Source organism: Thunnus maccoyii, chromosome 2, assembly GCF_910596095.1.
Source record: "Thunnus maccoyii chromosome 2, fThuMac1.1, whole genome shotgun sequence".
Taxonomy (NCBI): domain Eukaryota; kingdom Metazoa; phylum Chordata; class Actinopteri; order Scombriformes; family Scombridae; genus Thunnus; species Thunnus maccoyii.
The window spans coordinates 20,266,599-20,294,508 of NC_056534.1; the positions used below are offsets into that span (position 1 = coordinate 20,266,599).

At 39.4% G+C, this 27,910-nt stretch overlaps 1 protein-coding gene across 1 annotated transcript in view; it reads right to left on the reverse strand.

Moving 5' to 3' along the window:
* Positions 1 to 6,759: 6,759 nt before the first annotated feature.
* pcdh7a (protocadherin 7a) overlaps positions 6,760 to 27,910 on the reverse strand; it is a 41,797-nt gene continuing 20,646 nt past the window's right edge. Inside the window, exons 4-5 of the mRNA XM_042432911.1 lie at positions 12,627 to 12,828; positions 6,760 to 10,999 (exon numbers count right to left, since the gene is read on the reverse strand). Of these exons, the coding sequence (XP_042288845.1) occupies positions 10,461 to 10,999; positions 12,627 to 12,828 (741 nt within the window). The 3' untranslated portion in view covers positions 6,760 to 10,460. The remainder of the gene's footprint in view (positions 11,000 to 12,626; positions 12,829 to 27,910) is intronic.

Consider the following 27,910-nt stretch of genomic DNA (forward strand, 5'->3'; position numbering starts at 1 on the left):
TGGTACGGCAACCATTTTTGAGAGTTTTAAAAAAAAAAGAAAAAGAAAGTGTGGCTCTGATCTTTGCCTTTGTCTGCTGAATTTGTCTCGCTCAGATAAATTGTGCCAATAAATTCTGTCAGGTTGAATTGCAGGTGCTTCAGTTATGGCTTTAACACATAGCCTCTGAGACACACAATGCCTAAGGGAACTTTAACACAACCATACAAGGGAGATACGGATGGTAACCTCAATTCAATTCCACTCCAGTTAAGAATGGAATTGTTTTCTCTTAGTGCCAGAGGGAACGTTGAACTGAGAAAGAGTTTGACATGGAAAATGTGATTTGAATACCAATACTAAAAGAACAACAAAAAACTAAGGCTTACACCAATACCTTACATATTTTAAATATTATGATGAATACATATTTTTTATCAATCCTTTTTTTATGGTAAAAGTGTAATCAGGCAATTTGAAGGTCAGGGATCTACCTTGACACCGGGAATAGATTCTTACAGAGAAAAAAGTGTTAAATACCTTGAAAAGTTTGTGATGACAGTGAGGATAAAAGAGTGAACCTACAGAGTGTCTGCGCAATTTCCATATCAGAGCAAGTTGATAGACACATGCACATTAAACCAATATGTGAGAAAAAAAGGATAGCTTAAAGTCTTCTGCCACCATCAAACTCTTCCTTTAACTTTAAACTTTGGTCCATGACAATGCATCTTAAAAACTATCTAAATTTCCATCCAGTTTGTTCTGGAGGTTCATGGTCCTGAGAAAATGAATCCTAATGTTTTTGACCAACTGACCTTTACTCTAGGTCCACCATCAAGCCAAAATGGTGTGCACAAGATATATCAAAATCTCACAGATTGTCATGAGTGTTATGAAAATTGCAGCCTCTAAATGCCATTAGTAAAACTACTATAACAAGACTTATACAACTAAACTTTTCATCTTGTTGTATACTGCAGTTGTCAACTTGTTATCGAGCTTAAAAATGCTTTCACCTCCAATGTGTAACAACACTGTATATAGTGAATTATGCTATATCTGTAGTATTATATATACCCATCTGTGGTCCCAGAGGAGTTTTTTCTTTTATTATCGTCCTCAACAATAACAGCTAATTTACTTCACTTAGTTTTCACATTTCATTGGGCAGAGATGGGCATCATTTGCTCTAAACTGTTTTCTCAGAGGAAAATTCTTTGGTTTATGAGTTTGTTCCAAATTGGTGTTTTTTATTTACACTGCACATGCAACAGTTGTATAAATATGTGAGAAGTGTTACATCAAAATGCTCTTTTGTTAACTGCAACAATGTAAATGTCAGCATAGTAATGTGGGAGCACATGTGATCTTCCCAGTGAAAGCTCTTTGCAACTAAAACTTCAGATATTTTTCATTTAATACATGCGGATGATGAAAATGAACATTTTCTGGCTTCTACTACAGATGAACTGATTCCAGGCAACATCACCTTCACAGAGACCAACAGAGACCCACATGCTGCCGCCGCCGCCATCTGCTCTGGGACCAAACCAAAGGGATGTAATATTGAGCTTGTGAGACTAAAAATGTAAGTTTACCATTCTCTGCAGCAGGTCATGAAATCACAAAAATTGAAAACATTGTCTATGTGTGCAGGGTGCACAGTTGAATAGGTGCCATAACTACGTAGAGACTTTTTATCCCTTGAAAGGAGCTGGCTGCTGTTTGGGAACAACAGAGATTCGACTGCATCCAGGCAAATTACTGAGCCAGCTGTGCTGTTCTTCTACCACTGACGGTCCCTCAGGTACCTGTTGTGCATACCTGAAAAGTGTATCCATCTATTGTGCAATTAACAAAAAATGTGCTATTTTTCTTCCGAATGCAACCCCATTGTAAATGATATCCAATTAATAACTAACAAAAAGGTTTAAATATTCTTGATGTCTATTGACTTACAATAGATATTGGATGGAAGCAGCAGTAGGATAGCAAATTTAATGTATTTGATAGTCATTTCTAGGGAGTATAACACGGATCATTAATCTCTCTCTGTCATCAATACATTTCTAATTAATATTAGGGATGAAACACAATATTTAAAATTTAACAACAAGGCACAATTGATATTGGTTACAAGTCGATAACACTGATAATGCCTTTATTATGAATATCATCATATTATCTCCTAAGTGTGGCACTGTAGATTGATGTTTAGGTTTTCTTTGTCTTAACATCATTCCCCATTAAGCTTTGCTGTATTTGACCTAATTGACTCAATAACCCTTTTCTACATGATTATACAAATTTATCTTTTTATTTAATGATATTCTTATTTACAGATATGTTCAATAGCATATGCTATGAATCTAACAAATGAAACCTACAGAGGGAACTCTCACATACACTGCTTGATATTCAGCCTGTAACACTCCCATTTGTCCAGCTGGTGTCCATGTTGAGCTTTGTTACAAGGTCAACCTTGTTAATGAGTCAGGCTTATACAGATGTAGATTCATGTGGAGTTTACAAAATGTATTGTCCCCTTTGTCCCAGCCAAGGCAAACTTGGGACTTTACATAAGATGGTGAGATTTGCTACCAGTCTTCCCTGCCCTCAGGAACAGCAAGATTTGATTAAACTGATTAGACGAAGGAGAACTATATTTTTCTTAGTAATTACAATCTATCGTCAGTCTATCTAAAACCTACCTTCAAAGCACTACTTTCACAGCTGGAAGCTGTCAATTCTCCCTATTACCAATTATCCACACACAAACTGAAACTTTCTCTATTAGTAGTTTAAGCATACAGCAGCAGAGGAGCTGTGCACTCATTGGGAACCAGAACAAGAGTGGGTCTTGAACCAGGAGTCAACTACAGGCCAATCAGCAGATGAAACACACCTCTGCAATCACTTGAAACAGTAAATCACATGTCACCACCTGCAGGTCATCAATGCAAAGACACACACAGACGCACACGCATATGCACACGCACACCCACCCACCCACCCACCCACACACACACACACACACACACACACACACACACACACACACACACACACACACACACACACCATTCATGCCTGTGTGGGAACTGGGCAATACCATAAAGAATGTTATAAATATATAAAAATATATATAAATATAAAAATAACCATATATATTTATATATCATTTTTAAAAAACAACACTCCTCCATGGATTTGCCCAATCTGAAATCTCATGGCTTCTTTATCCGCATGCTGAATATACAGACAACCTAAACACAACCTAACACTTGATGATAGTGGCTACTCTGTCTCATGCACAACTATCATGAACATCATCAATATTATCATCAATATATTGTGAAAGAGCAGGGTTAATTGAGACTGTAAAGTCCTCACTTATTAAAAATTATGTGACTTCCAAACAAGTATATTCAATTTATTTGGGGAATTAATGGTGTAAAAAAAACAAGCTATAACAGGTAATCTTTGAGATAGAATCTTTTATAGTTATCACCTCTTTTCACCCCATGAATTATTATGAAGATGTAGATAACTCAGTTTTTATTGGAATGTTTTCACTGCATGTAGGTACAGGCTGATACATACATATCCTGCCAAAGGATATGCTTTTACACAAAATCATGTTGTATATGTGTTATTTCCTGCTATTCTACTAAGGATACTGATAGCATGGATTTGATGAGTTCAGGCTGATGTGACCATGAAAAGATGAAGAGACATAAATGACAGCCTATGGAGGAACACAGGGAGGATCAAATCTCACATCAGCTGCCTGCCATATCAGCAAGGAAGAATGTTTACAGCTCTGCTGCAAGGCTTTTCCTGAACAGAGGAACACAGCACCCTGACAGAATTTATCACATCTCTGACTCTTTATGCTCAGCTGTAGTGATGTTGAGTGTTTCTTTGGTGTTGGAGGGGTTGCAACACCCGTCTATAGATGTTAACTGACTGGACATCAGAAAAAGATTTCTTCCTGACATGAGAAGCACAAATGAGTAAGATAGGGAAATTTCAACATATTATACGATTATGTCCATTCACTTTGAAGCCGTGAGCCCAAGGTTCTCTGTCAGTGCATGTAAAGGCAATTCAAAGGCATTTCACTTCAGCTCACTTTCAGTCAGAAAAGGAGTCTGCTTAAGCCCCTGAAAGCATTTGACAACTCCAAAGACCATTTGATATACTGGACAGTGTGCGAGGAGGTTAACATTCTGGGGTTTACTTCACCAGGCACCTCCCTCTTAACATTTTCCTCTATCTTTATAAAATCAATAAAATACACATCCACTGGGTCTATCCCTGGAATTTAATTAAGAGTTCAAAGAAACTGGTATCCTTTTTTTGCAGTGCAGACAAGTCCTTGTCCATTTATCTGCTGAAACAATGTGATTTATTTACAAAGGCTTTTATGGTCACCACTTATTTGAGATGAGCTACGATGAAGAGGTTGATTGATATGATACCTGATGCTTTTGATGTTTCAAAGAAGGTTGCTAATACCTTTTACTGTGTGGTTTAATGATTTTCCTTTTATGTGTGTTTTTATGACTTTATTGCAGGCAGCAGAACAATTGATCCTTTGGGATGGTAATGTCTAGACTGTTCTTTCCTGACAACATAAAACTGTGGTTGGTGATTCATAATTTTTAGCTAAAAAAAACAACAGACTTTCATAGGATGTGACACATGCTGGCATTTCAATACACTGTAATTGATTATACTAATTGCAGATAATGAGGATACTAAATTCAATGGCCTCCAGAATCCCTGAATTGACATTTCAACTAAACTCCAATACAATGTAAGATTGCTGTAAGCCATCACAGTAGAAAAATGACTCCAGTCCTTTCCTCAAACAGCATAATTCATTCAATCTGTGATGTGAATATTAAGTTGTAATTGTTTGAAAAATCGAATTAGTAGTCTGCAATGGAACGGCATTATGTGATGGGCTTGTGATCAGTGCAAGGTGCAGATTAACACTTGGCCTGTAAAAATGATGAAAAATAGAGTAGATGTAGCAATTTGGTTGCTGATGCTGAAGATAATAGACAAACATTAAACTGTTTGATTTGTTGCTGCTATTTGTACTGGTGGTTTTGCTGTACATGAAATGAATGATTACCTACTGAAATAGACTGGAAAGCCTTTCAAATCTTCATCTTATCCATGAATGACTAGCACACACACTGTAGCAACATCCAACCATTGAAACAAGACATAATGTCTTTTTTCTCTGATTTACACTTCTCAATTACACCTACGATAATCTACCTAATATTCATCTTTATATCTGATATTCCATAAAATGTGAACAATGAAGATCCCTCCATTCATAAATGATGATTTCCCACACTGTGTCATACTGAATCTCTTTCCACTCTTTTATAGCAGAATGAGCATATGAGTCCACATTCTTGGTTTTAAAATACAATATACTGACAGGTATATTTGACAAAATATATATTCAAAGAAACAGCTTTCTTGTTCTTCCACTCCCTGCTTTTAATTATTCTATCCTTCACTACCATCAAAATTAATTTGAAACTCAGAGGAAGGGCCCCTGCTACAGAATGATCATATGCACTGACAGGAAACTGTAGTAGTAATTATTGATGACCACATGGTGTCAGTGTTGCATATTGGACAAAGGGAAATATGGATTGCGGGACTTTTTGACATTTTGAGTCCTTCACCGTAATCTTTGCAGCAGTTAAGACCTCTGAAGCATTTTCTGATAAGTGTAAGTCCAAATTGCCCTCTGCATTTGAAGCGGGAACCAGTTAAAAATTCACATTTCAAAGATAACGCTGATGGATTGTGCCACATTTTAGTGATATTCCAGAATTAAATTCTAGTCTGCACAGCTGCAAAATGGAGGGATAATGGTTCTGTTGGGCATGTTTAAAAATTTAATTTGACAGTTCATTCTTGACCTTGGAAACAACAACAATTTCCACTCAAGGACACTAACTCGCTTATTCTAGAGCTTCCTACTGTCACATGGTCTTCATCAGCAGAAGAAGTTGTCACGGAACCTTGTTTGAAGATCTATAGTCAAAAGCTCCTGGACAAGAGAGTAAGCGGAGCTTTAATGGAGATTGTTTTGTCAACAGTTACAATATTTGGTGCCACTTTTTAACTAGGGCGCCCTTTATAAAGGCTTTATAAGTTGTAATTAATGGCTTTTGCCAGTAATTAACAATTAATTTACTAATATTTTATAGATTCACAACTTTGAAGCCATCACGTCTTCAGGTTATAAAGGTTAGTAATGTCATTAATATAGCGTATAGGGTTTCTCAATTTGTAATAAGCCATCAGCAAAACCTAGTCAGTCATCTGTAATAATAAATGTTAATAAATCTTAAATTAAGTCTGCAGTTGTAAATGTAAATAAATTGTTAATAAATGGTTTCGTCCAGAGACCATTTCCAGAGGGTAATTGGTCAAATGATCTTCTTGATGAAATAAAGGAGTAAAAAGACAAAGCAAATTTCATGTTGGAGGATATTCCACAACCTGGCAACCCTAAAGTTGTTCTGGAGTATAACTGATTTAAAAAGCATAAGAAACTGATTTTGTCCAAAAGTGTCACTGCCTCTGTGTGCTGAATAGCTGGCTGTCTCAAACTGATATTTCTGAAGATTGCATTCACTCACAAATACTTTGTTTGGAGTTGCTAAGAGTCCCAACTATTGTTAATCTCGCAGTTACTGTCTGAAATAGAGTCTTCAAAAGGTTAACAGACACACGAGTGTTTGAAGTTTTTAATGTCAAAGTCAAACTTTTACATGATTCATCTTCATACCAAACCATTTGTCGACAGGTCCTCTTCTTCCTCGTCATAGCAAATGCAATTAGTTCATTATGTAATTACAGGAAGGGAGCAGCAAAAACAGAGCGAGCCCCCGTAATAAAATAAAACAAAGAAGAGGAAAATAAAAATAACAGTTTTTTTCTTTTTTTTTCTCAAGTGCAGATTTGAAGACCTTAAGCATGCCATTGTCTGTTATGGTTTCCAGTTTCTGTTCTACAGTGTAGTTTTATCTGTACATGGCTATAAGGGTAACAGCACGAGGGGGGATGACAGGTACATGGTGTCCACTGAAGTGTCTTTTAAAAATGTCTTGATTGGTTGGTGATAGATCCCAGATGTTATGCTCCTCTCTGTCTGTCTCCCCTCACTGTTTTGCAGTAGATTGAAACATATTCATGTTTAAACGTGCAGTATAAAAAGAAGATACACACCCACATTGATTCATGTACAGCAAGTTCCCTTAATTCCGGATTGGAGGGTTTGAAAGGTGCCATAATGAAACTGCCATAAAACAGCAGTTTGAAGAAATATCTGCCACTTTGAGGAGGCAGGGCTGTGTCAAGAGTCTCTTTCCAAAACTCACAAACTGGACCTTAGTTCCTTATGACCTTTCAGGCATCCAAGGGATCAAGACCCACTTATCTCAACTCTTTCTCCCAGAGAATGAGCATGTGTCCGTCTGTGTCTTGGTGTATGAATCCCTGCAGGATGTTACTATTGTTTTCACTAATTCAACATGAACGCTCCATGAACAGAATAACTCCATATGTTGGGCCTTGAGATTCATTTCATCCACCGCACAGTTCATCAACAACAGAGCTCAGTAAACAGCCATGTTAGGGATTTGGGGGTAATGAAGGCTCTGGGAGTAAGTAGATCAGTGGGTTAAAACAAGCTAAAGGTGTCAGTCACAGAATTGTGAAGTTGAAGGTATATACAGGTATACAAAGTGTAGTCACGCACATAGAATACACCCATTTTTCACCCTAATTACCATTGTAAAATAAACAATCATCATGGTACTTACTACTTTACTGTTGCTGCACATCTTTCAGTGAGGAGACAGTCAAGCAACATGTGTGGGTGTGTGTGTGGCCACATAAAAACCACAAGTAGTTAGTTGGTAGGTTAAGCATTGTTGCACATCTTACCTGAGTGTTGCTCTTGAGTCTAACTATGCAGTACAAGAATCTATGAATTAAACTGCAGTACATCCTTAACAACCATGTCTCCTCTGCTTCATCTGATCCAAAACAACCAGAAAAATGAAGAGACAGACTTACTGGCAATTTTCAGTGTTACATTCGCCTAGCCAGACATTAATGAGATCAGCACAGATCAAGGGAGGAGAAGAGAGAAGAAAGGGAACTCATTAAGACCACAGGGACGACCTAACCCTATTATCCCTATCACACCACTGAACCACACACTGATGATGGGAATTAAGATGTGCTGGCCTCGATCCACACCCACTCTTCAGCCCAGTGCAGCAGAGTGTGTCTGGAGTCGTGCAGTAGCTGCTGGGAAGGACGAATGTGAGGGAGTCTGTTATCTGCGCGATTCAGCACAGCAGTATGGGCGTGTTCAGGTCGGCACTGTGCGGTGAAAAAGGGTTGCAGCAGAACTCTGAGCTCACACTTACATTGTGTTCTTTTTTGTTGCAGCCTGTGGGACCATCCGTGCCAACTCAAGGCTCTGGAAACTGAGAGAGAGGCCCAAGGTTACCCCAAACTCTCTCCATGATAAGGAAGGAACAGTTTAATCCACTGAAGCTAACTCCCTTGCTGCCATCATTATCTCCATTTCCCTATATGCACATATATATGTGTATATATATATATATATATATATATATATATATATATATATATACACATATAGGTACTACAGATGTATCCAAATAGGCGTGGTATCCAAAAAAGGCGTGTGGTTTAAAAAAGAGAGAAAAAAAGTTAGCATTATCTTTCTTTCATGCAGAGTCCTTTTTTCTTTTCTTTTTTTTTTTCTTACAGAAATTTGGTTTTTCTATGAGTCCTACTTACAGTATGCAGAATATCTCATATTCCCACATTGTCTATCATTACATACAGTAGATTCCCTTTAATGTAGCCCCACACATCAGTCAGAGAGATGAGTAATTATTTAAATACATTTCATGTTTAAATATTGGCTGGAGGGGATCAGGCAAAATGCTACAGCTAATTCAATGAGAGGCAATATGTTAAAATTATGATTAAGAGCACATACACACATAGTGCATATCAACTGCGCACATCTTAATGTGGGTTTGTGTTCCTACTTATGTTCTAATATGCTTTATGTATGTGTGTGTGTTTGTGTTTGTGTGTGTGCTTAATGTTTCTGTATGAAAGGTAATGCAAGTTATTATATACTATATGTTACATGGCCACTGAATCATGTCATAAACTGTGGCCCTATGCATGTTCACATTCTGTAAAAGCACTGTATGAGTTTGTGTTTACATGCTTGGAGGTTTTGTGTGTGCATGCCTGTATGTGTGTGTGCATGTGTGTGTGAAAGAACATTTATGATACATGAACACTGTAAGGATACCGTAGGTTAGCAGAGATCTCAGCACCTCAGTCTATTCTGAAATGCTGAGAGACAACACTGCTGTTTTATCAAACACACATATATACATACAGACTGGGTGTGAAGGCAAAAAATAATAAACATATACTTTCACACACGCAGGAATACTGTGGCACCACTGACACTCTATGAGAACTTTGTATTCTGAATGGTTACATTTGATTATTGTAAAAAAAAATCTATCTTTTCACATTGTTGCAGTTTGTTCGGAATCCTTTATGTTTTGAAGAACAATACCTGATTTTTGAGATCAGCACTTTTTTTTTTCTATCTTGTAACTGTACAGTGACCATACTTTTGTTGGTACTTTGATACTCTGTTTATGACTTGTTAAATTTCTCACGGGATTTGCAGGTTGATTGGTTAATATCCCCGTCTTGTGTTACGATAGAGTTGATTAGGCATTACAAAGTTTCATTGGCTTGAATTAAATCCAAATAGCTCAATTAAAGACCCGTTACTTCTTTTCATGTTTTGACTGGATAAAACCTTGGTGGTTTTACAGCAGATGGTTCTCCAGTTGAGTCCAAATCTTGCTTGCTGCAGCCTCAGTGAAAGTTTTTCTTTGCGCCAAGACATTTATAGCATCAGGATTTACTCAGTCTTAATCTCTTTCTTCTTCACACACATTCCTCTGTGCCAGAGGGTCAGACATGCATTGGATTCAGGTAAAAAGAAGAGGAGATGAAGTTGTCCTCCTCTACATGGACATAATAGGATCTTTGCCTGTAGGCAGCTTTTACTAATAGTTAAAAAAAGATAATTTTTTTTTAGAAAGTACTCCTGGCCAGAGCTCTCCAAAGAGTCGATCCATCACTTGCTTAAGTTTAAGTGCCTATAAATATTAGTCAGAATCCAGAAGTTCCAAATTGATACATGATTTTTGGAAAACATCTTTTCTGACATTTTCACATCTTCACAGATTTAAAAGGCCTTCCAAACTGATGACTTGCCAGTACAGTCTTCACCCTCCCTCTTTATTCAGAAAAGGGAATGGTGTGGTGATTGTTCCATTGCAAGGCTGTCACAGGTAGACCTCGCGGCGTGACAACGTGAGGCAGGACGTGGTCTTGTAGTCCCCTCCTGTCCGCGTCAGTGGTATGACCTCAGGTGGGTTCTGGCCTTCTCCTCCTTCCTCCTCTTGCTGGCGCCTCCCAAAGCCTGCACTGCTGAATGTGTCATAGGATGCTGAAGTCATCTTGCGGTTCAGAAGGTTACGGTTGTGATCGCCCATGTTCCTGTTGCGGTCTCCACTACCCAGGGTGCCGAGAGGATCGCCGTTGGCTAAGGGTAGTCTTTGACCTTCTCCGCTGATGACCACCCCTGGTTCTGAGCTCCCTGCACTGCCGGCGCTTTCGCTGTCACTCTCGTGGTCGTTACCACGGAGATTGTTGTTGTCGTCTCCTGGGGTGAAGGTGGAGAGCCGTGGGGGGTCACTGCCGTGGCGCTGGCGCTGGCGAGGCGATGGGCGGACGGGCATCCAACAGGTGTCAGAGTGGCCAAACTCATCACATTCCCTGGTACACTTTCCTGTCAGAGCTACATCTGGCAGCTGTCTGGCATCTGGACACAGGACAGAGACAAAACATGGAATTGAGGGGTGAGATGAAAGGACAATTGAGAAGAAAGGGCAGATGGATAAAAGAGTACAACACGAGAGAAGAGATGAATATTACGTGAGGAAGACAGGAGAAAGAAAAATGCGGGCAAAAATAATAAGAGAGAGCACAGGGCTTGAAGAAAGAAAGGCAAAAAAAAGCTGTGAGAGCAAAATGAAAAATTGCTGACTTCAAAAGAATCCCAGCTGTGCTCAGCATTACATTTAAGGTGAAAGGTGAGGTCAAACCAAACAACTAGCAAGGCCAAAGAGAATATCATTATCAGACATTTGAATGACAAATCTAAATCATTTTACATGCAAGGAAAAGATTAAGTTACATATCGGCCCTATTATATCCCATGAGTGAGGGTTCAAGAGGTTAGTGAGGCCACCAGAGACTGGTTAATGTCCTACAGGGTCAAGTGTCAAAGGTTATGGATATTATCTATGTAAACCAGTCATTTATGAATCAATACTGACATAATGTTAAATGGAGACAGGAATTATAATGATGATAGATGAGGTAAATGTGACTTTCCTGCCAATTACAGAAGCTGTGCACTTGTCATGTTATAGCTGGTTAAAGGTAAAGGAATACATCCCATACACATCTAATTAAAAACAATACATTCATTCGCTGTTTGATATTCACTGTACTTGAATGAAACACAAGAAATTAAATATTTCTGTTGTATTCTGAAAATGAATTCCAGCTTTGTAGTTTACGTACAGAAGTGGCAGTAAATTCATGTGAAACCAAAAAAGCAATAATTATATAGTATAATTACAACCAACAAAATGAACTGTCTGTTCAATTCCTCTCTCCATTTGACCATGACGAAAACTTATTGAACTCCCCTAAATCCTCAAGATTTCAGATGTCGCTGTGAAAGCGGCATTTAACTGGAAGCACATTTACAGTCTCAGAAGTACAGTCAGTCACCAAGGTCATAGTGAACTTCATGCTTTACCACTGTTAGCTCTGGCATGACCACATGGAGAAAAAAAGAAAAAACTGAGAAAAGAAAACCTTTTTTTGCTTCTCTCCATCCTTGACAAAGAGTCAGTAGAAAAAGGTGAAAACACAATTTTGTTGGTGAAAGGAAAGATTTGGGCTGCCGACTGACAGCAAGGCCACAGATGAGCCTCTGGCACACATTAGCTTTTTTGAAAAAAGCACTTCACATAACACACACAGGCTTTCATACAAACATATGAGCAGCACACACACACACACACACACACACACACACACACACACACACACACACACAAACAATTTCTTTATTCTATACAACGCACTCCTTTCATGAGAAGAGAGAAAAAGACTTGTGAGACCTTGACAGCAGGTCAAGGTTTCAATAGAAGTGTTTGTCAGTGTGTGTGTGTGTGTGTGTGTGTGTGTGCGTGCGTGTGTAATCAAAACATGTGTAAGCCTTTCACAGAATACAGGACATATAGCCTTGAGAGACAAAATATGTAAGCAAATATATCTGGGAACCTCCTGACTGCAATTCTGAACGAGTTCAATAAATGAATGAACACAACATATGTATGTGTGTGTGTGTATGTGCATGCGGTTGTTCTGACCATTCTCCACATGCTCCTCCTCCCCCACACTGCCTTCCGGTGTGGTCCGCTCGTAGCCTTCCTCAGGCAGCGGCAGGGCTCCCAGTCGCGGCCCTGATGAACTCTTGCTGCTTGGTGTCTCCGAGTCCTCCATGCCACTGTCATAGCAACCGCCATCCTGGGGTTGGCTGACTACGGAGAAGGTCACCCGGCGAAGGGTCCCCTGCAGGGAATGTACACACACAATATGGGATTAATCATCCATGATTCCTAATCTGAGATTCTAAATCTGGGGATTAGACTGGTGGGCAGGGGTCTGCAAAGACATATTGAGATTATCTGATCATGTTCGCCTTGATTATGGGCTTAGCTACTACAATGCTGGGTAATAGTCATCAACCAATCACAGCGGCCTTTCAGAGTTTTTGGTTGGGTTTTAATCCCAGTTTAGATTAATGCTGCTGGACGTTGCTGATGTTTACAATCCTCTGGCCTGCTCAGGGACACTTATTTTTCATCAGGAATGGCGCCCAGTTGTAGCAGCTAGGTAATATATAGTCCATTCTAAAAACCCCTTACTTGGTGCTCTGTTTAAATAAGTTTATTTTATTATTTTTCTTATTTTCAATAAATGCCACGTAAAAAAAAGATATTTAAAAAATTGTCTGTGTATCTAAAGCCTGATATATCTTATTCTTCTGTGCAATAGACCCCCTTTGTTGTCCATTAAAAACACATCAGTGAGCCACACTGTTGCACTGCAACACATCCTTATAATTAAATGACAGTTTAGGCCTAAAATTTAGCTGGCAAAAAACAACCTATAGTTATGTTTACACTATCTAGCAGTTGTAGTAATGCACTCTACAACCACCCATAGGATCGTAATATGAAAAAAAAAAAAATATTCTGACAACGCTGTGGTTCAGGTTTGGTTGAGTTTAGGCACAAAAACCACTTGGTTAGGATTGGGAAAAGATCATGGTTTTGGTTAAAATGATAACTTGAAACATGGTTTATACTTTCTTAAAGTTATGCAACCTTTGTTGTCGTGTTTAAAAAAATGTCCTGACGCAAGGTTGGAAACATGACACTTGCGGTTTGAAATGGGAAGCGAACAGTGGTCTCCTGCAGCAAAGTCCACTTTTTGCCATCTAACTATCTAGCCACCCAGCCATCCATCTAACCCTCCTCCTCCTTATAAGGCAAAATCATCTTATCAAGTCACCTTATATTGATTTCATCTTCACTGCGTCACTTCCCTGGGTCATTACTCCAGACACCAGATGGCGTAAATGTAACTATAGGTTGTATTTTGCTGACCTGAATTTTAGACCTATACTGTCGTTTTTCTTGTGAGGACGGGCTGTATGCTGTGTTACAACATTTCTTCATTAAGATGAACATGGACACTGTAGTTTATTTTAAGTCAGTCCCACCAACACGGTCCTGCTGTGTATGCAGGATAGTTATGCATACAAAAATACACTAGCACACTAGATGTATACTAATCCGCAGTAGAAAATAGCCCCCAACAAATGAACTATTTACTCCTGTTTGAGGAACATTTGCTACAATGCTCAGCTGTTTTCTGAAATTATTTAGTGTTCGGCACTAATGGGCTTTGGGCTGAGAGCCACAGACAGGCTGGGGAAGCTGGAAACTATTGAGAGATGGATTAACGCATTTGTTGGTTTTGCTCTTTTCATGGGATTTGTGGACAATAACAGAAATATACAATATCACCGGCCTTATCTTTTAAAGATTGTTTAAGTCCCCTTCCACTCAGAAATGTGTTTTAATTATTGTTCCTTCAGCTGGATGTTTGAGCGTCATTGTGCAGACTGATATATGTGCAGAGTTTTCAAATTCATCTGCTGAGAGTAGAAAGTTTCTCTGTGGTCACTGAAATCTGAGTTTAAAGTGTGTACCTACAAGCATGATTTGTGACATCACAACTAGTTAGATCCAGTTGTGGTCCAGTAAGCAACTTACACAAGTGTGATGTGGAAACCTGAAGCCCCCATTGCACAAATTCTGTATTATTCAATGAGGGAGAAGGAGAAGATGTCATTTCAACAATTTTAATGAGGTAAAACCATATCAGACACAAATTATTATTCCAAGCAGTGTATTTTTATATATCTTGAAACATGTCTGAAGTGGATCTTTTTGAATTTTCTTTTGTTGCCAAGACTTGCAACTAGAATAAAGATTAACAAATAAATAATAAAGCCTTTATTATTAGAATTTAAAATGCAAGCATGAGGCTTTCAATACCAGGCTGCTCTAGCAGAACATCTACCACCAGTGACAAATCTCCCAATCCTGCAGTGGAAGTGGTGGTGATTCAGTAGCGAATCACATCATTCACTCAAACTGAGCATCACACCTGCTGCGATTTCAACACACAAATCACCCCGGTCTAGTTAGCAGACCAGTTTTCACTTTGGAGAGGGAAAAAAAAGACGGTAATAAGTCCATGCTGAGAGAATATCAGAGAGAGTTAAATGACTCCGTCTGGCCTCAAGGGATCACTCTGCACCAGGAAGCCCATTTCTATACAACACCCCTCATATCTCTTCTCACACTCATTTATCTGCTCGGAAAATTACAACCCTTTCAATTTAGATCTGCTTTGAAACATGTGGCGTATACAGAGGAAGTGAGAGAACAGAGGGAAGACGCAGATTAGGGCGGAAAAACTTCAGCTCAGAACGTTGCTTCAAGATAATCTTGAGGGAAACTGATGGACGGCTGGGATAAAAAGCCTGAGTGGCACTGATTCACCTTTTATTCCAAACACAGAAAGAAAAGGGAACATTTGAACATTTCACCTAATGAACATGCAAGACACATCTAAATTAATTAAGGAGAAGGGGGAAATTAATGGAGCACTTATTTCTTCAGCCATTTCTCAGCAACGTTTAGATGAAAGAGGGATGCGAGAGAGTTACTACAACAGCAGAAATGGTAAGCACAGGCAAGACTGAGGAAGAGGAAGAGTCTAATGAAAAAGCAGCAGTTCTTGAAATTTCAATGGCTTCATCTTAACTCTCCACAGAGAGAAATGTATTTTTAGAGCACTAGCTTAGATGAAGCAGTTCAACCTCTTTTCCGCTTGTTAAGACAAGGGGCAATGGCAAAGAGAGGGAGTTGAAAATTGAAAAAATAAGAGGCTGAGTATAGAGCCAGAGAGGGCATGGGTTTTTGTTTTGTTAACTGTGTGATCTCATCATAATAAGTTTGTTTTTCAGATCAGAGGTGTCGACATCACTTTCTTGATTTAACATGCTGTCAAAACTGTTTTCTAAGGATCATAGAATAATAATAACTCAACATCATGGCAGATACTTTTTTTCCTGATAACAGAATAATTATTTCATGATATTAATGATGCAAAAAGATAATTATTTTTTTGTTGCAGGGGAGCAAGAGGAACAGTTTCTCTACACACATTTCCTCTCCAGCCTTCCGTTCAGAGAAGCAAAATAAAACAGCAAGAAAATGAGATTACTGAGGGTTTGGAATTACTATTAGTCCCAGTTTGTGCCTCTTATGTATCACCATTACATTCAAGTCACAGAGCTAAGCAATTTTACCCAGTGATCTTTGAAAAACCCAAAAGGTCATTTAACAACATGTATGGCTGTTCTGAAGGTACTTCCATAATACTCAAAGATTCTTCATACTATCTGGATGAAAAGAAATTTTTGGCACAACAAAAATTTTTTTAACCTGTTTCCCAAGTTGCGCCTTTTCCCCCCATAATCCAAACAAAGATGGTAGCCAGAAAGGACCAAAAACCAGCAGGAAAAAACAAATCCAAAGCAAATCAACACACACACACAGAAAAAAGATATACATTATATATTATCAGTTATAGGCAAGCCAAGTTTACTTATATAGCACATTTCATACTCAAGTGCTTTACAAAATGTGAAAGAATATAAGAACAAGAATGAGAACAATCAAAATGAAAACAAGACAAACAGAGGCAAGTAAATATAGAACAGTAAAATACTTTAGTAAAATTAATAGAAATGCATAAAATGTGCTACAAAGTAAAGGAACATTAAAAAAGCAGCATAGAGGATAAAAATGATTAAGTGCAGCCTTAAAATTCAATTAAACGCAATGGCAAACAGATGTGTCTTCAATTTAGATGTAACACTAGTCAGCATTGTCTGTAGTCTGAGATCTTTGGGTAGAGTTTGTTCCAGATGTGAGCAGCATACAAGGTAAAAGCAGCTTTAACATGTTTATGAACCACAATTAGATCAGAACCAGCTGACCTCTGGAAGGTTCATACTGTATGAAGTCATAGTAGTATATATATAATATTTTATGTTGTCATACAAAATAACATGCTGATATAATGTGTGTGTTTTATAAAAAGAGCAAGGTTGGGTAGGAAATATAGTTGCAACTTGAGAAATGTGTGAAGAATCATTTTTATTGTGTAACAGACAATATTTTTTCCGCCTGGTGGCTAGATTTATGTTTAAAGATTTTGGAAATACCTTCAGAGCAGTGGTAAATGTTATTAAATACCCTTCTGGGTTTTTCAAAGATAGCCGGGTATTTATCTATCTGAGAAACAGATGCTTAAGCTCTGTGACTCAAATATAATGGTAATACATGAGAGGCACAAACAACTGGAGTTTGGATTACTAAATGAATGCAGAAATCCAGCCGGGACTTGATTGACAGAGAGGAGTGAGTAACCACTATTGGAGGACCAGTGCGGGTTGCTCTGTGTGTGTGTGTGTGTGTGTGTTTTTTCTATTACAGAATTCATCTGTTCAGCCATGATTCCATCTAATTCAATTTCTCTCTAACCCTCTTTCTGGCCAGAGCTGCCCCCTTTCATTCTTTCATCCCGATAATTTTATTTTCTGTTGCTCTATCCTTCCCCTCTCTCAGCTGATCCTGCAATCAACTCTGCTTTTCACAGCTGTAACTCTCCCTCCTTTCTCTGTCCCTCCCTCTCACTTCCTCCATCCCTTCTTCTCTTTGCCAGTCAGCTTTATGATGTGACGATCGATGATGTGTCCTTGACCTCGTTATGAGTCCCTCTCCTCTTCCCCACAGAAGGCTTTATTGACCCATAACTCCTCTACACTCCCTAAACCCCTTTTCCCTCTCTTTCTCTCATCCTCCGGCTTCTCTAACTCAAAAGTCTTTCACTCATTGACAAATGTCTCCTCTATTCTTCCGCCAAATCTTTTTAGCATTTTAGCATCTTTTAGTCATTGAATTCTAATAATTGTACACTCTACACATTCTGTCTTTTCTCACCTTGCTTCTTATCATTGCTGTCTCACTTTTCCCCTCCAAATTCAGCTTTAAACTCTTTCACTCATACTTCTGCTACTCCCCAAACATTCTGCCATTCTTCTTACAGTTTTTCACAGATGTCACCTGCTCATACCTTAAATTGATGTTTTTTTTAATTTCCTTTCTGCTTTACCTGCTTTCTACATTTTTCTAAAAAAACCCCTCTCTGTACTCAAGTATCCCTTCACCTTGAGTCCCAAACCACAAAGCATGTTTGTGTGTGAGCACGCAAGCTTTCTATTATTTGGCAGAGCGGTTGCAATTAATACAAATGACTAAATATCTCAAATATCTGCTGAACGTCCACACACATTCAGATTTGTGAATATGCACATTCACATGCGGATGAATTGGCTAAGGTCCAGTGTGGCCTATGAATTCATGCCTGATGGAATATTCATTGAGTTTGACAGAGGACATAAAAAACCTTCCCCTTAATCTGACATGGGCCATTACAGTTCAATACTGACATGGGAGCCTCACTTATCTGCACGTTGAGTGTGTTTGAGTGGGTGTGTGAATTTGTTTGTGTGCATGTATTGCAACTGTACTGTACAAGTATATGAGTATCTTGATACAGTATGGGAGTTATTGTGAAGTTATTTCTGGCAGATCTTTGTGAATCAAACAGAGGTATGATGGGTCTGAACTCAGAATAAACTCAACCATTTGAAACTTACAGCTCTGAAGGAGCTGTAGAAAAGAAATGTTCCTAATATAGCTTTCATTTCAGGCCAAGAGTGTATTGCTGTACTCGTGTGTGTGTGTGCATATGCATATGCTTATGAGTGAGACTTCACACCTTTATGTTTGTGTTTAATTTGCTGTGTGTGAGTGTGAGACTTTTCAAAGCCTGCAAGATGTGTTATGTCAGCCTGTGAGAATACACGTGTGTGTGTGTGTGTGTCTGGGGCGTGAGGATGCGCATGTGTGTGTGTGAGCACAGGTTGGCTCAGTCATCAAGGTAATTAGTGTGTAAACCTCCTCGCTGTCGGTTCAAAGAGAATTAACGAGCTCTAGTTAATTAACAGTCGCCCTCTCTACTCGTTACGTGTCTGCATATTCAACACATGTGAGCTTGTGTGTGTATGTGCAACATCTGCACATCTGACTGTTTGTGAGTGTGTGTTTGTGTTTGTCAATGCCCTGCTACACTCTGGTCTGCATAATGAATTGACAGGATGCGGCTTATGCATAAACCAAAACTACAAATATGGTTGTAGGACTAGAGCCACATTTCCCTTTGGCTCTCCACACATTCTCATTTATGTTTGACATCATCTAGGTACGGAGGAGAGCTACAGTGTAACGGCTGATTCTATTATTTATTAGTTTGTTACATGCACAGCATATTGTTTAGTTCCTCTTTCCTTTGTTTAGTTAGAAGTATTTTAGGTATAGCAAAACTCAGATTGGATATCAAATTCCCACCGCTGCGAAATATTTGTTCATCCATCCACGTTGCATGCAAACAGAGTAAGGATGTCATGCATAATCCAGAGCTGACCACAGTGCATAGACCTATTGTAGATAAACAACTACATACACTTGATTGTAAAGATTCAGAACACAAAGTAAAAATAAGAATGAATGTATAATTAATATAATTAATTATCTGCACAAAATATAATTAAGGTCTTATGACTGATATAGCTTATTTAAGGTTGATAACCAATATTTTTAAGATCAATATCCACTAGCAGCGTGTGAAATTATTGATAGAGGCTGTTCAATAATTATAATTTGACTAAACAGCTTTTAGATCTTAATTGCATTAAATATGTGTTTTCTTGCCTGATTGCTTTTGTTTATTAAAAATGTCACAGTGTGGCAGCAGAGATTTATATGTTTTAATGTCTGAGAATGAGTGATAATATTTTTCCAATATTTCACAAATACTTATCAGCTCTGCTGCTTTTTTTTGCAAGACTGATGACACATTAACCAGCACCACAAGTGATAGATTCTGTTTTCATCTTTCTTTACCCAAGATCCCACTCCCTCTTTCTCTCTGTGTTGCTGCATGTTTACATTTGCTCAAAACAATAAGCAACAGCAGGTAGAAAAGATAGTCTTTTCTGCGTGATTGTTATGTTTTTGTGTGGAAGCAGGCAGACGTTGGACAGTTTTATGAGCCAAGTGTCAATCAAGCAGACATCCTGTTTGTAATCGCTCCCTCCAGATACCTGATATTTTCCTAATGTTGATTGAAGGGTACAACTTTGTGCGCTAATTTCCTTGCCAGTTGTCCTTCACTGGTGATTTCAACCTGTGGATGCAGGCTTTTTGATGCTAGTATCTACCGTTTTAAATGTGATGATTTTCAACACCAGAAATTGGATTGTGTGATCCTCATGGGGTACTGAAAGTCTCAATTAAAAGCCAGATTTATGAAATTCTTTAAGTGGCTTAGCAGTTCTAGAGGATGGGATGACCTATTCAGCTTTTGAATGGTTAGAGAAATGCTGGCATTAAAACATAAAATATAGTCTAATTGCTTAATTAATCTACAAAACACCCAACTTAATAAGAGAATAAATGTTTGCAGAATATTTTGGCAGCGCTTTCAGGAAACATCCCCACCATACTAGACAAGCAGATATCTGGTATTCAATGTAAAATCAATATAACAGTCTAATATCACTTATCAAAATATGTCACCTCATCCTGTTTCTCATAATTTGACTGCTTATTTACTACGTAGAAATAACCGAGCTGATAAAATGTCAGTCTTCTGCTTATTACAGCTATAACCGTGATACGTAAGGTGATATTGCATTATGCTACCAAAGCACACAATGAAAACTAATATGCTTCTGTTGACACCACATGGGTATGGTCCAGACTTCATATCTGGAATGCTGATCAGTCAAAGTGACCTTTGCTTCTTTTCTCTCGCTTTGCCGCCGTTTAGAAATCATGTTGTGCTAATGTTGCCAGCAAATATGTATCTGCTCTTACTTTTAGAGTGGAGTAAGTGTTGGAATTAATAAGTGAACTCGACGACTGCAAGTTTATATAAATCAAAAAATTACTGAAATGTAATTAATTTGTATTGACAGTTTTTGTATTCAAATATTGCATAATTAACACATTCACATGGCATGTAGAGATGATTGTGTGGAGTAACAATATGGATCAATGCACATTAATATCAACAGTAATTTATATATTCAAAGTGACATGTCAACTGTATGTGGCTCCACTGATGACATGTTTCATTACCTCCATTCAATTCAATGCTTAAGTTTCGTTGCCATTCTTTACTGTTGTTTTCTACCGTTTTAATTATGTTGCCATATATATTCTCTTATCCACTGCAGATGTCTTGATTTATCATTTTAAGTTTTCATGTTACAAGCGCCTTAAGTGCGAAATTTGCTGGTGAAATATCACATGAATATTTTAGGTGTTTTTATCTCATCAATTAGTATTAACATCTTGCCTAAACACTTCTTTGTTTTCACCTTCTGTGTTTTATCACCGTGCTGATGAATAAAACAAGTGCAAAACTAACTACTTTGAGTAAGCGACTGAGGTGACTGGTCAGATTTCACTTAACATTTCCCCCAACAAATCTCTGAAATGTTTTTTAGAAAATCTTTTGAAACCTTCTGCTGTCGACTGTTATGCATCAAAGGCAGCGAGGAGGAGAAACAGTGAAACATGCTGACAGAAAGCATCTTGCAGAGGCTGTGTGAACAGGATAGATGTGTTAACTATTCGTTTGACAATGATATATTTACACTGGTTATTTAAATATAGAACTGTTCTAAAATTGTATTCAAGACCGGTTGCTGTAACGGAGTGATGTATGCAGTGTTGGAATGCAGTTTCCTGAGGCTATACTGAAAAGAGCAGACATCATGTTTACACAGTGTACCCATTAGGTCAAGCAGACAAGTAAAGACAAGTGTCGAGAGAGATGTGTTGAGAGACCAAGTGAGAGAGAGCCAACAACAGATGATAAAATAAAACAACTGATAAATGGGTGAATGACCAAAAGAATGAAGCCAAAGAAAGGACCAATAGGCTGTTAACCAGCATCTGTGGCAGAGTAAAATGTAAAAAAAAAAAACAGAAAGAGCCTGCTAAACTCTATATGACCACAGACTGAAGTAGAAATGGAGAGACAAAGAATGCTATTTAGGGGAGAAACGGTGGACTGTTGTGGTATTTGTAGAATGTAGAAAATGATTTGGAACAGGTTGAAACTCAACTCGGGGAGGGGATGAAGCAGTATGAACGGCATTTCTTCAGCTGTTGATGAGCCAAGATGCCTTGTTACCACAACACACACACACACTTACCCAGCTTCAATGCTGATAGTGTAAATCCACACATTAGGCACAACTGCTTGCTTATGCTCACACTTGCAGGTGTGCACATACCCACATACTCACATTTATAACTATGCAGCATGTATGTTGCAATGGGACCACCTCTGCAGTAAGAGCAATCCTCCCTTCACCATGCTTCTGCCATCCTCTTTCCCTTATTTTTCCCCCCTCCCATATTTCTTAGCTCCTTCTCACCCTTCGTTCACTCTCCCCTCTCTCATTTCCCCTTTCTCTGCTTTCCCCTTTCATCCCCCTCTTTCTGCAGCCCACCCGTCTTCTTCTCCCCCTTGCTTCTCTCTTCTGTCTTTCCTCTGTCTCAGCCTCTCTCTCCATTGCTCCCTCTAGAAGCAGGTGATGTAGAAGGGTGCGCAGCAGTATCTGACTATCAGGCCTGACTCTGTGAGAGGAATGATAATCACTGTGCTGCACTGCAGAGAGAGAAAGAAGAGAGGGAGCGAGGGAGAGACAGGCAGAGAGGGAGGGAGGGAGGGAGAGGGGGCATGAGGTAGAGGAAAAGGGGGGCAAGTGCGGCAGTAGAAAAGAGGGGGCAAAATAAAGTGGGGAGGGGAGTAAATGAGAAGAGGAGGGAGAAGAGGAGAGTGGGACAAAGAGGAAAAGAGGGAGGGGAAGACAAAGAAAAAGAAATAAAAGGAAAGAAAGAAAGAATGAACGAATTAAAAAGAAAAAAAGAAAGAAAGAAAGAAAGAAAGAAAGAAAGAAAGAAAGAAAGAAAGAGTGAAAAAGGAGGATTATTGAGCACTGCTTTAGTAACATATACCTACAATATGTCATGCTCCCTCTTTCCCCTCACACAAACAGCTCCTCCACCCCCACATCTTTTCCCTGCTACATATACACTCCTGCACACACACACACACGCACACACACGCGCACACACACACACACACACACACACACACACACACACACACACACACACACACACACACACACACACACTTCTAACAACACCACCCCTATCACCACAATAGCTTGTAGTACAGCAGCCCGTGGTATGAGGGAGAGCCTTAGCCTTGTGTCTGAACGCCAGAGAACATTAACTGCAGCAGCGAGGTCATCTGATCGGCACTATGCGGTCCCCCCCTCTCTCTCTCTACTCCTCTTCACACTGCTGCAGTCTGCTGTCGGCCCCCTTGTGGTCACCACAAGAACAACCAGCCACGCTGTCTACTAGCATGCCTGTCCCGTTATACAGTTTTTGTAGCGTACTATTTATGTATGTGATTTGCTGAAGCTCGCTGGCCATAAATTACTTTCTCTTTCTGGGGGCAACTGAAGCCAAATCCTGTAGCCAGTCATTATAACAGCCCTAACTAGTTACAACAGTAACTAGTTAGTGTGTGGGTGTGTGTTTTGATTGTAGGTGTGTAGATTGGTGTAGAGAGAGACAGAAAGAGAGATCGCTTCACTGCATGCGGGTCTACTGCATTGCCATCCACCACAGCTTTGTAACCATCAAGCTGTCCACTCTGGCATTGAGCTTTCTCCCTTCTCCCTGTCTCCATCTGGGCTCTCCACCCTGCAGATACACATTGAAAATCACTGACTCTATTCACAGTGTTGGGCCTTTGAAATGTTTATCCTTTTGTGCAGCCGTGGCTGTCTATAGGGGAAAAACAAAAACAGAAACAAAAGCTCATAGAGTGAGATGTGAAGCGAGGCTTACCGGACAAATGCCCACGACTCAGATTAGCTCCTTTGTTGGCGTGTGTGTGTGTGTGTGTGTGTGTGCTTGCGATGTTCATCGCTTTCCACTGCTAGTCCCTAAAACAGTCATCTCTTATAATATCCATGACAGCGGTCATTGTTAAGAAAGATGCAAACAGGATGGTGGTGTACAACTGGCCTTCTGTGTGCACGCGTGAGTAAGAGAGACCATACATATGTATGCCTGCTATTTAGATGGCATTTACTACCCATTCTGTGTGTATGTGTGTATGTGTGTGTGGATCATTAGACTAATAGTATGTGTGTTGGGAGCAGACTTTTCCCACCCACTGCTATTGTCCATTAAGGTTGACCAGAGGAAAGTGAACAATGGCTTCACTGTGGGGGCCAGTGTATGAAGTAGTAAAAGTGAGGATGAGGCTAAAGATATGTAGTCTACACACAAGGCTGGCAGACACGCACGCACGCACGCGCACACACACACACACACACACACACACACACACACACACACACAAACACAACCTCCCTGTTGAGAGTGATTAGGAGTGCTGCTGTGAACAATAGACAGAGTCAATAAAGGACCTCAGAGACATCCGGATACAAGAGCAAGGTCTCTACCCCCCCCCCCCCCCCCCCCCCCCCCCCCCCCCCCTCCACCTCCACTCCCTCCCCCATGTTCTCCACATCCTTGTACACCCTCTCCTCTTTCTATATGCCATTGTTTTTTATCTCCACCAAAACTGCTCTTTCCCCTCCACTTTCCAAACTATTTCATTTATCATATCTGACCCTGCTCGCTCTATATCTTTCTCATTTTCTCTCTCTCTTTCTCTCATGAACTCTGTCTCCTTTCTGGTGCTCCCGTCTTTTGTAAAATGGGCGGATGGGTTGAGTTGACAGACTCTGACACGGCGGAGCGCCACAGCAAACTGAAATCCATCCTGTCAGTTTAGAATCAGTGTCACTCATTTTACAAGGTTAAAGATAGCTTTGCCTAATGTGCTGTCAGATACGAACAAACACGTACAACACATAGGCCTCACTAAACATAAAAAATCACAAGCAGTACAAGCACATACGTAAGCTGTAAAGTACAGAGATGCGCACACACACTCACACATGGATGCTCTGCACTCCAGGAGAAGACCGTGTTAACTCGCCCACCTACATATAAATGTGACCTAAAATAGTAATACAGCATATCTGAGTATTGGGTTATTAGATATTTCTGAGTGTGTGTGTGCGTGTATGTGTGTGACTGAACCCCATCTCAGCCCTATCACCCCCGTGACAGACACAGTGCCACAGAAATGTCTTGGGGCGCCTCGTCCAATGCCTTGACAATAGTCTCAGTGTGTGTGAGTGACAGAGAGTAGCTTGGGGACACAGAGGGGGCGTTATACTGGGTAGACGACGCGTACGCACGCACAGGCACGCACACACATACACACACACACATGCACACATAAGCAGACACGCATACACATTAAAGAGGGAAGACAGTGCACTCTTTCTCTCCCTCTGCGCAATTCCTCATTCCCTCTCTCCCTGACGCAGAGAGGACTCAATCATTTCTCTCACACTCTGTCTCCTTTGACGCAGAGGAAAAAACATAAAACAACTGCTTCCCTCACTCTCACTCTCTTTCAGTGTGCGTGTGTGTGTGAGTGCAATGTGTGCGTGCCCCGTGCGTGCGTGCATGAACGCAGACTGTATAATTAATATGGCTTTCATTTTCTTTGAGCTATGAAGTATGCTTTTGGTATGCAAACAGACTTCTTGCATGTGAGTGTGTATGAAGTATGCTTTTGGTATGCAAACAGACTTCTTGCATGTGAGTGTGTGTATGTGTGTGTGTGTGTGTGTGCTGTTTGAGTGCAGAGTCAGGCCATTGAGTGGAAGGAGAAGGAAGGAGGAGTGTTAATGAGAAAGCAGGGGAGAATCCAACCTGTTCCCATCGATAACCCCACACCACACTTCAAGCATGTACGTACGTTGGCTGCAGTTTTACAATCCCCTTTGAAAATTATGGTTCAGCATTAGGGTTGAGAAATGACTTCAGTGAATTCATATCCAGCAGAGTTTCAGAGAGCTGAGCCTTTGCTGAGGAGTCGGCCTGATTATTATGCGACTCCTGGCATTAAAAAAATGTTTAAAAATGCAAATTATTCCACAGCTACTGCAGTAAGATAGTTAAGCTACAGTTGAAAAAAATAATGTTTATGGCACACAAAAACTACAGGTATATAGTGCACTAATTATACTCTGTAAATATATTGGTTCACTCTACAGTATACTAATATATGTCTACTTCAGCTGATAACCTGGGCTTACAGTGCATCATTTAGGGATAACAGGGTGAAAGAAATGTGCAAATATACAATATATACAAATATACAAAAATATTGCCATGTTTGCAATCTTTGTAATTGACTTTTTATGTGAGTTCATGTGAAGACATAAAGAGTCAATTATTTTCATTATTGATTAATCTGCCAATTTTTTCTCAGTGATTCAACTGGTCTATAAAATGTCAAAAAATAGTGAAAGACGGGTATGCCCGTTAGCCTAATGTTTAACATGCATACCTCATAACCATAACTGCATAGCTTACAACAGATGTTGTACCCATCTCTCTAACCGTTTCCTGTCTCACTCCACTTTCAAACTGTCAAATAAAGAAAAACGCCCATTAAAATTTCCAAAACTCCAAATCAGATTGCTTATTTTATCAGACCAACAGCCCCAAACCCCAAGATATTCAATTTATAGTCATAGAAGACCATGAAAACCAGAAAATCTTTACATTTGAGAAGCTGAAGAAGCCAGAGATTTTTTTTGGTATTTTGATTAAAAAATTACTTTAAGCAATATAATTGAGTATATAAATTGTTGCCTGTTGAGTCTGTGTTGATCAGGTAATTGATTAATCGGCTAATCACTCTAAAAAAAATAAATAAAAAAAAAACTGCACTTATTACCTTGTTACTCTGCTGTGAAAACCATCTGTGTCCAAAATGTGGGTTTTTCATGGACTAAGCTATGAGAACTATGTATTACTGAGATAATCAAATTTTCCTTTATTTGAAAAACCTTAGAAGATCCACAGCCCCTCTATATAATATTTGCATGACTTCACGTATGTACTAAAAAGCTAAAACTTTGAATCAAGTCCTTTGCACATGAAAGTACACTAGCTAATGTCTATACAAGTTAGGACGTGCTGCGTGTAAATTGGTTTCCTAACAATCCACATCTCAGACTCACATTCTACATAAAGCCCCATATGGGAGTAGGGAATGAATTATTAAAACATTCATAATGATCATATGAGAGTAACATCACTTTGTAAAAGTCACGCAGAGCCATTTTCCTGCAGCAGCGGCTCAACATGCACATGAAAAAAACACCAGGTTCTTTGATATTCAATTAGTAGTTTAGTCAGTAATTTTAAATTCAACGTTTGATCACCCTTGAAACTTCACTTGCCGCTTCTGCTACTACTGCTTTGTGGTTGAGATTTACTGAAAATGTGGCCAACCATGGTGAGCACGCTTGACTTTTGCCTTTTAGAAAATTCAGGAAAAAAAACAAAACAAAAAAAAAGGGGTAAAAAAGAAAAAGCCATGGAGAGCGTGCTGAGGTGAAATCATTGATTCAACATATTTTTGATGGAAGGCTCCCTGCAACGGCTCTGCTGGATTTAAAAGGGCCGTCGTCAGCAAAGGCCGGCATTAAGAAACACTCTTGCACATCAAATTCTAATCAAAGCCTGCTCTTTTTAACAGCCGTGAAAGCTTTCATGTTAACACGACACCGCGACCAAAGCTTTATTCACGCTTTTAAAAGAGACTGACCGGTCAATGAGCATGTGTGTGTGCCTGCGTCTGACAATACAGCATATCTGTGTCAACACACTCTATCCTCACTTCT